The following is a 13363-nucleotide window of genomic DNA, read 5'->3' on the forward strand; positions in this document are numbered from 1 at the left end:
TACAGGAAATATCTTCAGTTTCAATCTTTGTCAGCCTGGCCAAATTTGTTGGCTTACCAGCTTGAAGAGTATTTGGTGCATATGTTTACTGAGATTTGGACATGTACCTGACTTTGAGTAAAGGGTTTTATTATTATATTTATTCCAAATATCACACGTGAAAACAGCAGCCATGAAAGAAACTAAAACTAACAGCACAGCTAATGAAAAATGAAACTGAAACCTGATCGCGTTTAGAGAATCTGAGCTAGACTAAAATATGTAAAGCCACTTTGCAAGATAAGAACAACGAAATGAAACTGGAAATCCAAAGTTAACCCCCCATATTTAATGTATTTAGTTACCTGGTTCATGCTTTCAGTGAATTATATTCTCCAGTGCACACACACAAAAAATGCTAAAATCCTAAAAGTTTCTGCAAGCTCAAGCAACTTAACGCCGGCTAACCCAGACAGATGCAGATACAAACAACAAAACAGATAAAATAAAAACAAGATAAACAAAAAATACGATTGTGTTACGTAACCAAGAGCACATGAAACTGAACTCCTTCTTCACCTGTATGAAATTGTGCTAAATATTCAATATTCACTCTTTTCAGCTAGCAATTAAAAAAACAAAACAAACCAAAAAACCAAAAAACACCTAGAAACGTCGGAGGGTCATTTCCGGTACGGACCGTTCAGAGGTGAACTATCTTGATTTGTGAATCAAGACTCTTTGACAGAAACCGTGGGAGCGCTCTAATTGGCGGCCGTAAAAGAGAAAGGAAGTATTTAGTTCACTCCGAGGTTTCATTGGAAGACAAACTCGAAGATATTTTAGCGCAGTTTTTATCCTCAAGTCGGAGTCTCTTTCTTTTATTATTGTTTGCCACTCTCAAAGGAAAAATCTCAACACTTTGAAAATGTCTTCCTTTAACAAAGGTCCGGCTTATGGGTTATCCGCAGAAGTGAAAAACAAGGTAGGTGGCCATACTTTTCTCTCCGATATAAAGTTAAGTCGCATTGAACTTTTCTCGCCTTCTTCATTGCGCTTCTCTCTTAACGCGAGAATCACCTGGCCTCCATTTTAATATGGCGCTCAGGTTAAAAGGTAATCAGCGGGGGTAAAAATGGAGTTTCAATAAAAAATATTTAAAACAATATTTTATACATATAAGTCGGAAAATGAATAAATAAATGAATAATTAAACTGGTCGAGTGTGAATAGTTTGCAAAGAAAGAAGTTGTGGTCTAGTTAGACACCTTGGACCTCCTTAGTCCCTCTCCTCGTGCAGGAGACTTAACTTAAAATCGCACTATGGGCGTTGTCCCGCTTGGCAAACAAGCATGTCGTTGTGGCAAAAAAAAAAAAAAAAAAAAAAAAGTTACCCCCGTTTCCAGCATTTTCCGCCGCCCGTGCAGCTCTCTGCCCTGCATTGTGACCTGCATTAGTAGATAATGTAATTGACCTGTTAGCCCTCGGATTGGATGCCACTGTTCTCATTGCTTCTCTGTTTTCTCGTGGTTTCTGCAAGAATAGTTTCCCCACTTCCCCTCCTGCGGTAAGGTGTAGCGCCGCTCTTCGTGCTTTAACTTTGCTCTCCACACCGTGCCAGATCAGTGCAGGGACAAAGCCTCTCTCCTCCTCAGCCACTCACTCTGTGAAAAATCAAGGTGTTGACTGACACCCCCTCCGCAAGTTCTGGGTAATGTGTAACTTTATTGATTGGGACCTTCATGGGGAAAACAGCTCGTTTATTTGGACACAGCCGGATCGAGTTAAAACCTCAGCGGTGACAAGCCCGATCACGTTGGCACATCACTTTTCGCCAACTTTCCTTCCCCCCCCCCCCCCCCCCTTTTTTTTTTAAGTACTTTAAATGTGACTTACTCTCCATTTCGTTGTTATTGGGAAGCAGACTGCTTCTAACTTCGTTACTCTATATATTATTTTTCTCACACAAGTGTTACAGCTGATCTGTTCTTAGCCTTCTGTTCATTCTCTTGACACCCGCATATAAGGGCACTTTAACTTACCTCCACCTCATCCCCCTCCCCTTCTGCATTCTTTGGATGTACCCTTGTGTGGGGGAGAGGGAGAAAGAGAGGGTCGTATCCCCTCCCCAGATCTCCACAGAACAACATGTGGCTGACGTAAAGAAAGCATGCAGATTTCCTCTGTCCATTACCACAGGCGTCCTTGAAGAAGGGGAGAGGGGGGGGTGTACTAAAGAGTGGTATTTCCTGCCGTCAGTGACGTAGCTCACCCTTAAAATGTGAGGCATTTAAGGCTTTTAAATTCCACCCCCCCCTCCTTACAAACTGATAAACACAGTCTTTGCTTGTAAGAGTAATCCCCAAACTCACACTGATACACCGCAATAACTGTTTTATTTATTTATTTATCTCAGTGCACATTCATTCATCGGCTCGGCACACAGACACAATCCGGCGCCCTTCTCGCTTCATTCAGCTCCCTTTATCCCAGCACTGCGGGCTGAATTCCTCGCGTTCAGCTTGTCGCTGGAAATTACATCTGTGTCGGATTCCTTGCGGGCAATTAAAACGGCCAGTGTTGTCTTTTAATATGCGGATAACTGGATGAAGAGAATTTAATTAGAAGACAGGCATTCCTGAAGAGCGCAGCCAGCTGTGAGCTGTGTGCGGCCTGCTTCTATGTAAATAGAAGGTTACTTTTGCGGTTTAGTTTCCCATTGCCTTCGGGGACAAGGAAAAATTGTTGGCTGGTTGTGAGTTTGCACGCAGAACCTTTTTTTTTTTTCTTCTTCTTCTTCTTCTTCTTCTTCTTCTTCTTCTCTTTCACTGGAGGAGGAGAAAAGCTGACCTGTTTAACTCTTAGGTCACTTTTCTCCATTTGTCCGCCTTTCAGATTCAGCTCATGAAACTGCTGTTTGTTTACGTGACCCCGATTCTCCTCCTGAATGGCCTCTTTCTCATGCTCTGCATCCGTCGCTAAAGCTTTTAAATCAGAGTAACGCCTCGACCGTGACGCCCTCAGCAGACCACGTTAAGCCCCTTAAAAACTGACGTTCCCTGTTCTTTCTACAGCAGCTCCCTTCCTGTGCCTCCGGTGACTTTGTTACAGTTTACCAAACAGGATATCCGTGTGTGTTTCTGTGGGGGTGTGTGTGTCGGGCCATGGTGGAGTCACCATTTATGAGAATGAAATCTGACCAACTCTGTCTGTAGGAGTCGGTCAAAGTGAAAATGTGGGGATGACCATGAAGCCTGGCCTCATGCAGTCACAATAAACCTTTTAAAACGAACAACAACTAAAACTGAAATCTTCGTGTTGTGTGTTTTGGTTATCATCTCCTCGGTGTTTGCGCGGCTCCGTTATCAGCAGCTGGAGAAAAATAGAATTCTTATATCTTAAGAGTGTTGAAGTGGGAGGTCATTGAGGGCAGGGCGAGCTATTCCCCTGCTGACAAAATAAGCTGGTGTGACTGCATCTACTGTTCTTCAAAAGAGCCACCCACTTGGTTGCAGAACACACATGTGACCTCTGACCTTTGTTACCAACTAGATTGCACAGAAGTACGACCCTCAGAAGGAAGAGGAGCTCAGGATCTGGATCGAAGACATCACCGGCAGTTCCATCGGCCCCGACTTCCAGAAAGGCCTGAAAAACGGAGTCCTCCTGTGCGAGTAAGCAGAGCCTACATCAAAGTTTTGTCACGCTAAACCACCAGGGCCTCGATCATCTGTTTTTAATATGCACACAGATCTGGAAAGCTCACTTTCTTTCTTCCCCGTTCTTTCTCTACTTTGCAGACTTATTAACAGACTGCAGCCAGGCTCTGTGAGAAAGATCAACCAGTCAGCACTGAACTGGCACCAGGTGAGTTTGTCTGACACTTATTTTAGCTAATTGAGGGCGCGGCAGACTTGTGAGCAGGAGCACTTCATTGACAACTTGCCTCTTCCCTGCATTGTGCTGAGGATGTCAGTGCACTGAATCACACTCATGGCTATACTTGGACATTAGCAGTGTTGCTTCTGCTTTTATCTGAAACTGGTTTCTTAATAGTTAGTGCTTATAAAAATATTTGACTGCAACTTGTTAATGAGAGGATACAGGCAGAGAAATAATCGCCCGGCTTCAGCTTAAAACCTGTCGCTCTTGTTTACTTTGGTGCGGCTTTAGCTGGAGAACCTGACAAACTTCATCAAAGCTCTCACAGTGTACGGCTTGAAGCCCCATGATATCTTCGAGGCCAATGATCTGTTTGAGAATGGCAACATGACGCAGGTCCAGACGACTCTGCTCGCCCTCGCCAGCATGGTGAGTCTCTAAAAACGTCACATCACAAACGGTAGTGGTAGTTTTTTGTGGGGAATGATCGCAGTTTAATGAGAACTCTTCTACACCGCCTTTTCTCTCAGGCCAAGACCAAGGGCTGCCAGTCGCGGGTTGACATTGGCGTGAAGTATGCGGACAAGCAGCAGAGGATGTTTGACGATGAGAAGATGAAGGCTGGACAGTGTGTCATTGGCCTACAGGTACAGTTTTCAGTGTCAGTAATATCACAGGACTGATGCTCGCAGAGTGAAACTCAGGGCCAGGGCTTTCAAAGGAAATGCAGACAAGGGACTAAACTTGATTCTTTTTTTTTCCTGAAATATAAAGATCAAAAAATTAGAAATAAGAAATTTCTTTTTATATATATATATATATATATATATATATATATATATATATATATATATATATATATATATATATATATATATATATATATATATATATATATATATATATATATATATATATATATATATATATATATATATATATATATATATATATATATATATATATATATATATATATATATATATATGTATATGTATATGTATATATATATATATATATATACATATATATATATATATACATATACATATATATATATACATATATATATATATATATATATATATACATATATATATATACATATATATATATACATATATACATATATATATATATATATATACATATATATATATACATATATATATATACATATATATATATATATACATATATGTATGTATATATATGTATGTATGTATATATATATATATATATGTATATGTTTTGTTTTTTGTTTTTTTTTAAATGATCTGATCATTCTGGCTGCGTTTTGACAGGCGGGCTACGTGCTCGCAAAGCTGAACTCACTGCTGCAAGTGGCGAAACTGTTGTGAAAGAAGGCTTTGTCATGATGATCTCATGTTGAGTAGCGTTCTTCTGTGCGAGAGCTGCACATTGTCACTGATGCTTCAAACCTACCTGCTTTCTTTTCTTTCCTTCCCCCTCCATTACCTGGAAGGGTATCAAGTAAACAAAAGCACTTCTCAAGCAGTGAAGAAATACCTTGACTGCAATTTGAGAGCGGTGCAAATATGAGGAACAGCTTAGTCAAAACTTTTTAAAAACACGTTTGGTTAGTGTTGCTCCAGTATCAACAGTCCCACACTTGCTCAAAACAATAAAATGTGAGAAATGCAGTGATGTTGTGCAACAGTTTACACAAACTCTTTATTGATCTTGTATGACTGTGATTGTTCTATTTTTTTCAGATGGGGACCAATAAGTGTGCCAGTCAGGCAGGTATGAGTGCATATGGCACCAGGAGACATTTATATGATCCCAAGGCTCCAGTCCAGGCCCCCATGGACAACACCACCATCAGTCTGCAGATGGGAACAAACAAAGGGGCGAGTCAGGTATGCATTCTTAAAGGACTGCAGCAGAAATAAGCTTCAGGACACTGGTTATGGCTTGTCCTTGGCGTGCTTTGCCTGCTGTAAACTACAGTCATGTTTGGTCTTGTAGAAAGCTGTAAACGTCTGTATTATCTAAAAGGCAAAGCTCAGTCTCTGTCTGAGCAAAGTCTTTTGTTATATTTTTTGCCATAACAAATTACAACACAGACTAAGGAAACAATTTGAACACATCAGCAGAATACTAGATTAAGGATAGCTTGACATCAACGTATATTCTCAGTTTATAAAAATGGTCATTTTGTTACAGTGAGTACATTAATGACATTATGGCTCTGTGTTTGTTGAAACCATGGCAGCTGCTGTTAGTGGAAATAAATGGTTGCTGGGTAGCATTTGGACCTCCCCAACAGATCCTCTAATGTGTTGCTGATCTTTTCTAAATGAATGACATGTATTCTTTAACCCAGTGGCCAAATGTCTGGGGCCAGTCTCGTGTTTGCCAAGCAGGAGGAGAGGGGGGGGGGGAGGGGATGCTGGGGAGAATTCCACAAAATCTGACAGTTTTCCTTTTCCTGTCTCCACTTAAGGCTGGGATGACGGCTCCAGGAACGAGGCGTGCCATTTACGACCAGAAGCTGGGCACAGAGAAGTGTGACAACAGCACCATGTCTCTACAGATGGGATACAGAGAAGGGGCTAACCAGAGCGGGCAGAACTTTGGCTTGGGACGGCAGATCTACGATGCCAAGTACTGTCCCAAAGCCACTGAGATTCCAGGTGATGAAAATGGAGCTGGTGTCGCCCGTGACTACATCCCAGATTACCAAGACGAGGGCTACCAAGGCTACCAGGAAGAGGAGCAGGTGTACCAAGATGATGGAACAGATTATTAAAAGATTGGAGGGAGCGGAGGAAGGGAAAGCGTGATTGTGTAAGGCTGGCAAGTTCTGCGAGACAGAAAGGTGGTTTATCTTTTATATCATTAGGATGTTGCACTTTTTTTTTTTTTTTTTCTTTTGTAGGCCGTATCCTCTTAGTATTGTACGAAAATGTCTTCTTACCCCTGTTTGTACAAAACCATCTACACATATCATCATGAGCTGTATTTCTGTAATTTCTTTATATATTTGAAGTGACCACAAAAGCCAATCGCTTGGCTTGGCTAGATATCCCAGGGATTTCTGTCCATGTGCCAAAGTTTTGTTTTTTGTCCTCCTGTGGCTTTGCTAACTCATTAGTTTCATTGAGGGATCCCAAGATTTTCTTTAAGGGCAACATAAACTAAAAGTGAAACCTTAGGGATTTTTTTTTTTTTTTTTTTGTGTGTGTGTTAACAATAAATGGTTATGAGAAAATGCATCTTTCCATGAAATCACCAGTGCTTATGTTCCTGTAATGGCTGTATCATCTGTGTTTTAAAAGGAAAAAAAAAATCCTGTGAATGAGAATGTAAACTTTTTTCGTGTTAGTTGTTACTTCAGTATCTTCTTCGTCCTTTCAGTATTGACACGCGGTAATCGTCCGTTTTGGTTATTCTGACAGATGAGGGAACAAAATGGATTTGTTAGAACAAACCAGTCTTCTTTAAATTCTGCTATTTCTCTCACTTCTTTATTTCACTCTTTAACAGAGGAAATATTTCCTTTGTTTGCATAACCAATCTGACTGGAGAGAGGCTTGTTTTCTTTGGACAGTGGAGGAGTGAATAAAATGATACTCAAGTGAAGTTTTGAACATTCCAATCAAGAATACTGGATTCTTCTTTGTTTTTCAGTGAACAATGTTTCAGTGACTCATTAGATATTGGTTGATATGCAAACCAATCATATATTTGATCATGTAAGATTATTATTTATACATGTTTTTTTTTTTTTTTTTTTTTTTTTTTTTTTTGAATGGAGGCTGTTTTGTACCTTGACATTGAATAAAATTTGGTATTGGACTATGCTGCTTTTTTGTGTTTGAATTAAGACAGACTCGATGGCTGCTCTATGTATAATGGCTCATTAATCCAAATATCTAATCGGCCAATCGCATGGCAGCAACTCATTCAATGTGGTATGGTTGGTGGTGCCAGACAGGCTGATCTGAGTGTTTTAGAAACTGCTGATCTGCAGGGATTTTCCCACACAACCATCTCTGGGTCTGAAAGAGAAAATAACCAGTGTGCAGCACTTTTTCTTTGCAAGGTTTTTGTTAAATAAAACTTGATGTGAAAATGAAATTTAAATGGATATGTTATTTTGTGAACGTGGAAAACAAAAAATACAGAAGAAACATCCTTAGTATTTGTTAATTTAATTAATTTTATTACAACTTACCTGATCTTTATTTAGACTTTGGATATTTACACGACTTGAGTCATCTGTCTTTATAACACCTACACTGATTCTTCAAAATCTTGCCTCTGGCATATGCCCTTCATACAATAATAATTCAAAAGATTAAAACACTGAAACTGCTAAAAAAAAAAAAAAAAAAAAAGTAAAACAATATACTCTGGAAAATAAACCTGAAATTTAAAAAATAAAATAAAATAAAAAATCCATCACCTCAAACTGGTCCTCTGGGCTTTGGTGATGTCAGAGTTCAAAGAATACTTTGAATAAGAAGGAAACAGTGACTCAAATTAACCAAAGTATGCAGAAGAGCATCTCTTAATGCTAAACCTGTCAAAGCTTGAAGCAGATTGGCTACAGGAGCAAAAGACAGCACAGGGCGACACCACAATGTACATGAATATTGTAGCTGACAATGCCCAGCTGCTTTCAGCAGGATAATGGACCATGTCATAAAGCATAAATCACCTCAAACTGGTTTTGTGAACATGACAATGAGTTTTCTGTACTCAGATGACCTCCACAGTAACCAGATCTCAATCTGGCATCATGTCAATAAGGGCTAAAATGTCCATATTGGTGTAGCATATGAATTGTCCAGTGAGTGTGTGCTGGTGTCAGTTCAGTCAAATGAAACGTGTATTTAAATGCTGTTTGAATTTGGCTTTACAAATTTACTATCTGCAAAAGCATAACTGATTTAATATTGACCTTGTAGGTGTGTGTGTGTGTGTGTGTGTGTGTGTGTCTGTGTGCATGTGTCATGGAAAACTGTGAGACACCTACTGTCATATTAACTGCTGTAAGTTTGGGTTTCAAATGCTCTGGCAAGTGTTTGTTTTGTCAGCAGTGCAGCAGAGCTCCAAATGAAGGCTGAGTTCAACAATCAGTGTGGTTTGCCCTTTCAGTAGTTGTCTAACTAGAAAGACATTCAGAGGTCATAGATCTCTGCCAAAGCCCATGTACTATTTCACAGTTTTAAGGAAAGTGATACAGATCTGTATAAAATTGAGCGGTGTCTTCCTCTGAAAACACTCTCACCAAGCTTCATTAAATTTGGCCAGATAGTTTCTGGGCTATGTTGGAGATAATAGATTGTTCATAAAGATGTAACTGTGAACAAAACACTCCTATCTCTCTCTCTCTCTCTCTCTCTCTCTCTCTCTCTCTCTCTCTCTCTCTCTATCTATCTATCTATCTATTTTTTAACATAATAAAAAAATAAAACTACAATTGATTTGGTGCTATAAATTTCCAATATGTATTCACTATGAAAACCCATACGGGGTGTGAACTTGGGTGTGTTATTTAGACTGACACATATTTTGAATTTGTGCCATAGCATTTATGTGTAACCAAGAAACAATGTATACATCCGTCACAGCTAAATCCAGGCAAGCTAAAAAGGACAATTGAAGATACAACAAACCAGGCAGAGATGACGTAATATAAGATGGGAAGGGTCATGTATAACACTGCAATAAGTAACCAAGTCCCAGTATAACAAATAAAATAAGTTACATATTGCTATATATCCGTAGTCTGTTAACTAGTTTTATATAAACCTGGACAGTTAGAAACTGTACACGTATGGTCAGAAATTGACATCAACAAATAATTATGACTGAATATTTGATCATTCAATTTTCAATAGGATCAAGGTCCGGGGCTTTGGGGAGGTGAATTCTAGGAGCTGAATGTTGGTCTGCTTTAGCCATTTGAAAACCAGTTTTAATATGTTCTTGGGATCATTGTCTTGTTGGATGACCCAACTGTGTCCAAGTGTTAACTGTCTAGCTGTTGGTATAAAGTCAAGTTGAAGCTCTTGGCACTTGTATACACAAGGTGAACCCAGGCAAGCCAAAAAGGACACTTGAAGATACAACAAATTGGTTGTTTATTGTAATTTGCGGGTTGTTGCTGATCATCCCAACCAATTTTCTCTCATCTGAGGGTGATAATTTGGGTCTTCTTCCAGACCTTGGCAAAGTGGTGATACATCTGAATAACGTGTACTGATGTAAAGTTATTTGAACTGATGATCTTGGACTCTTGACTCTTAAAAGCCACAAATTACCATGATATTCATGCCCATAACCCCCAGTGTGTTTAAACTACTGACTACAACTGTGTATGTTTAGTCCTGGGGTTTCCGGCCTAAACCTATGTAGTCATGAGATAAAAGTGAGGAGTTTTAGTTATTTAAATGAAATGGTCTCATAAGATTTAAGGCCAATTGGGACACCGCATGAACTGAAAATACTTCATCTGACTTAAAGAATTTCGGAACACTTTTACTGCCTTTCTGCGAAGATCTGTCTGCTCACTACTTTCCTGTAATGTTTTTGTTTGTGTAACTCTTCTCTCCTCCTAAAAAGCAGAACTAACCCTGCCATATCTGTGGTAACACAGACAGTAATGAAAACAGGACACGTTGGTTGAAATCTGACACTGGACACAAACTGCAGTAACTCTGCAGCTGCGCCACCTGCTGTTCACAGAGGAGATCAACGCCCGGAAAACATCACCGGATGTTTGCCAGAAATCGCGCGATATCTGGCCTTGCGAGACTTCTGGCCGTTCTTTTCCCCCGGAACATCAGGCAAGATGGTAGGTGCTTGTTCCGTCTCGCAGCTAGTCAGACTACAATCTGTATGCATCGGGGCTCTAAAGTTGCTGATTTGAACAGCTGACTGTGTCATCGAGTAGTTCCACAGTTTTTATTACCATCCAGTAGAAAATCGTTGCTCCAAGTGAAAGATTAAACTGTGTTTACAGCCTCCGTACTAGCCGGAGCTATGGCTAAGCTAACCCGGTGGTAGAGCGTTACCCGTAGCAGTAGCTGAAATAAAATAGTCATTATAATATTACTGTAGTTGGTTGTGCATGGATTATTAAACTGACTCATTGACGTTTAATGGTGAAAATGAGTGACGCCTGTTAAATTCTGAAGCATCAGTGTAAAATGCTAAGCTACGTACTCACTGGGGTGATCCCGTTTCTTCCAGGCGGATACCGAGATCAAGAAGAAGCGTACCTTCAGGAAGTTCACATACAGAGGTGTGGACCTGGACCAGCTTCTGGACATGTCCTAGTAAGTGACACAACTGAGACGGTCACTGGTGATGTCATTCAGTCAACTAGAGTTACTGTACTACTACTGCACATCCTGACATAATGTAATTTGTGAGTGTCTTACTGTGACAACAGAGAGGTTTATAAGTGATAATACTGACTCAATGAAAATAAAATAGTCAAATTTTTAAGATGATTTATTCAACTCTGACGCTTGCAGGTCAAAACTGAATAAAGAGGCTTGAGACTGGACACTGAAACTAGAATTTACTTGTCTAATATTGGCAGCCATTTTTTTTACCTTTATGTGTCTGACAGCATTGAATAGTTTGTGTATGGACACGTGATTTATTCTCTTACTTGCATCTGGGATTTGGAGGCGTGAGACTTGATTTAAATTGTTTTCCTTCATGTCCTGCCTCTAGTGAGCAGCTGATGCAGCTGTACTGCGCCCGCCAGAGGAGGAGGCTGAACCGTGGCCTGCGTCGCAAGCAGCAGACTCTCCTTAAGCGCCTGCGTAAGGCAAAGAAGGAGGCTCCTCCCATGGAGAAACCAGAGGTGGTGAAGACCCACCTGAGGGACATGATCATCCTGCCTGAGATGGTTGGGTCTATGGTTGGAGTGTACAATGGCAAGACTTTCAACCAGGTTGAAATCAAGGTGAGATGTCAGTCTGGTAATTGGCACAGTTTGAAAAGCTGGGCTGGCTTTATTTCTGCCATTGAACTAAATCAGCACACCCATCCAATAAAACTGATCATATAGGCCATGATCATTTATTTTGGGGAAAAACAAAGGCCCCAAACTAAAGTGTGCATTGGTCCATCAGGTATAACTGACCAATAAATTGATCTTTTGCCCATTTAAAACCTCATTCAGTTTTCACTCATTGCCCTCTAAAAACGGACTTTCAGCTCAAGCGGCTCATGGAGCATTTTTATCAAATGTAAGTAAAATGTAATGTGGAATTGTAACTACATCTGACCATGGTTGGCAAAGTGATTCAACATGGCTGATAATTAGTACACTGGGAAAATACAGATACACTAAATTGCAAGAAAATATGGGACGTCTTAGTTGGTTAAAAAAAACTAAGTTTTCCTAAAGTCACCGCTTTACATTGAGTACACTGTGATGCATAATCTACTGCAGTATAGGACGTATTTTTAGACCTGCTGGACATATTGTCTAGTTAAATAAAATAAAAAAATCACATCAATTTTTAAGTTGACAGTAAAATATGCTATGAGCCAAATCTTCCATTGCGATTGATTATGAATGCAGGATGATGCATAATAATCAGGTGTTGTAAAACCCCTTAAGTACGCCAGCTTCAATGTGCACAGATCCTGCATGCCTCCAAGCTTCCCTATTTTGGTAGTGACCAAGTCATATGTTAGTGGCTCCAAAGTGTACAGGTTTACAGTGACAAGCAAAGGTTCCTGTGTTGATCCAGGGAGTAGGCCCACATCTCTTTGGGGTTGTCAGGAAGGGCATCCACCTTTTAAAGAAGGGGACAGCCAAAAGTAGTTTGAATCATACATTACGTTAGTGAATCTTGCATATCCTGTATTAAAGAATTCCTACTGTATTGTATTTTTCAAATCCACATCCCTGTTTGTACACATCAAATTACACTTTGCTCAAGCTGTTGAGGAGAAGCTGTTTTGTTTAAACGTCAGTAAATATGTTCTGATCTCTGTCACATAAAATTGTATTGCTCCGTACTTAACATGTTGTTTGTCCTCTCTACAGCCTGAGATGTGTGGTCACTACTTGGGAGAGTTCTCCATCACCTACAAGCCAGTGAAGCACGGTCGCCCTGGTATTGGAGCCACACACTCTTCTCGTTTCATCCCTCTGAAGTAGAATGGCTGTATTATTTGTATAAATAAAAAATTGGGTGCTCCACACAACATGATTGTGTTGATTTTCTTTTACATTATGGGTCAAAATGAAAATTGAATGCATATTTTAAAGATGGCATGGTGACAGAAACCTCGTGAATGCAAGACTCCAAGATACGGTGCTTTGTTTGAATTTTGATTTATGCTGAAAAAATGGGCTAAGTCCCTGAAATGTAACATTTCTTTACAAAACAAAAGATGATATGTACATCAAAATCACTGATGACTTGCTAATTAGCGGCTTTCAGCCTTTTTGACATGGTCTCTGCTTCATCTTGAAGCTTTAAACATCAGGCAT

General features: G+C 39.8%; 2 protein-coding genes across 2 annotated transcripts; both read left to right on the forward strand.

Moving 5' to 3' along the window:
* Window positions 1-776: 776 nt before the first annotated feature.
* cnn2 (calponin 2) lies at window positions 777-7913 on the forward strand. Its single transcript, XM_006786749.3, has 7 exons — window positions 777-964; window positions 3532-3653; window positions 3780-3846; window positions 4153-4290; window positions 4392-4508; window positions 5598-5744; window positions 6332-7913. Exons 1-7 carry the CDS (start codon window positions 908-910, stop codon window positions 6635-6637), a joined length of 954 nt encoding a protein of 317 aa, XP_006786812.1. The 5' UTR covers window positions 777-907; the 3' UTR covers window positions 6638-7913.
* A 2684-nt stretch (window positions 7914-10597) lies between these two features.
* rps15 (ribosomal protein S15) lies at window positions 10598-13074 on the forward strand. The gene is made up of 4 exons (XM_006786750.3): window positions 10598-10693; window positions 11092-11177; window positions 11584-11818; window positions 12914-13074. Exons 1-4 carry the CDS (start codon window positions 10691-10693, stop codon window positions 13025-13027), a joined length of 438 nt encoding a protein of 145 aa, XP_006786813.2. The 5' UTR covers window positions 10598-10690; the 3' UTR covers window positions 13028-13074.
* The last annotated feature ends 289 nt before the right edge of the window (window positions 13075-13363 follow it).

Source organism: Neolamprologus brichardi, chromosome 18 (assembly GCF_056152115.1).
Source record: "Neolamprologus brichardi isolate AB-2024 chromosome 18, ASM5615211v1, whole genome shotgun sequence".
NCBI classification, from domain to species: Eukaryota; Metazoa; Chordata; class Actinopteri; order Cichliformes; family Cichlidae; genus Neolamprologus; species Neolamprologus brichardi.

Bases quoted from the DNA above. Each gene is read 5' to 3' on its own strand.
- cnn2 (XM_006786749.3), top strand. From the start codon at position 908: ATGTCTTCCTTTAACAAAGGTCCGGCTTATGGGTTATCCGCAGAAGTG. The intron at 4,291-4,391 runs GTGAGTCTCTAA...CTTTTCTCTCAG, and splicing joins TGCTCGCCCTCGCCAGCATG to GCCAAGACCAAGGGCTGCCA. The intron at 4,509-5,597 runs GTACAGTTTTCA...TATTTTTTTCAG, and splicing joins AGTGTGTCATTGGCCTACAG to ATGGGGACCAATAAGTGTGC.
- rps15 (XM_006786750.3), top strand. The intron at 11,178-11,583 runs GTAAGTGACACA...TCCTGCCTCTAG, and splicing joins CAGCTTCTGGACATGTCCTA to TGAGCAGCTGATGCAGCTGT. The intron at 11,819-12,913 runs GTGAGATGTCAG...TCCTCTCTACAG, and splicing joins TCAACCAGGTTGAAATCAAG to CCTGAGATGTGTGGTCACTA.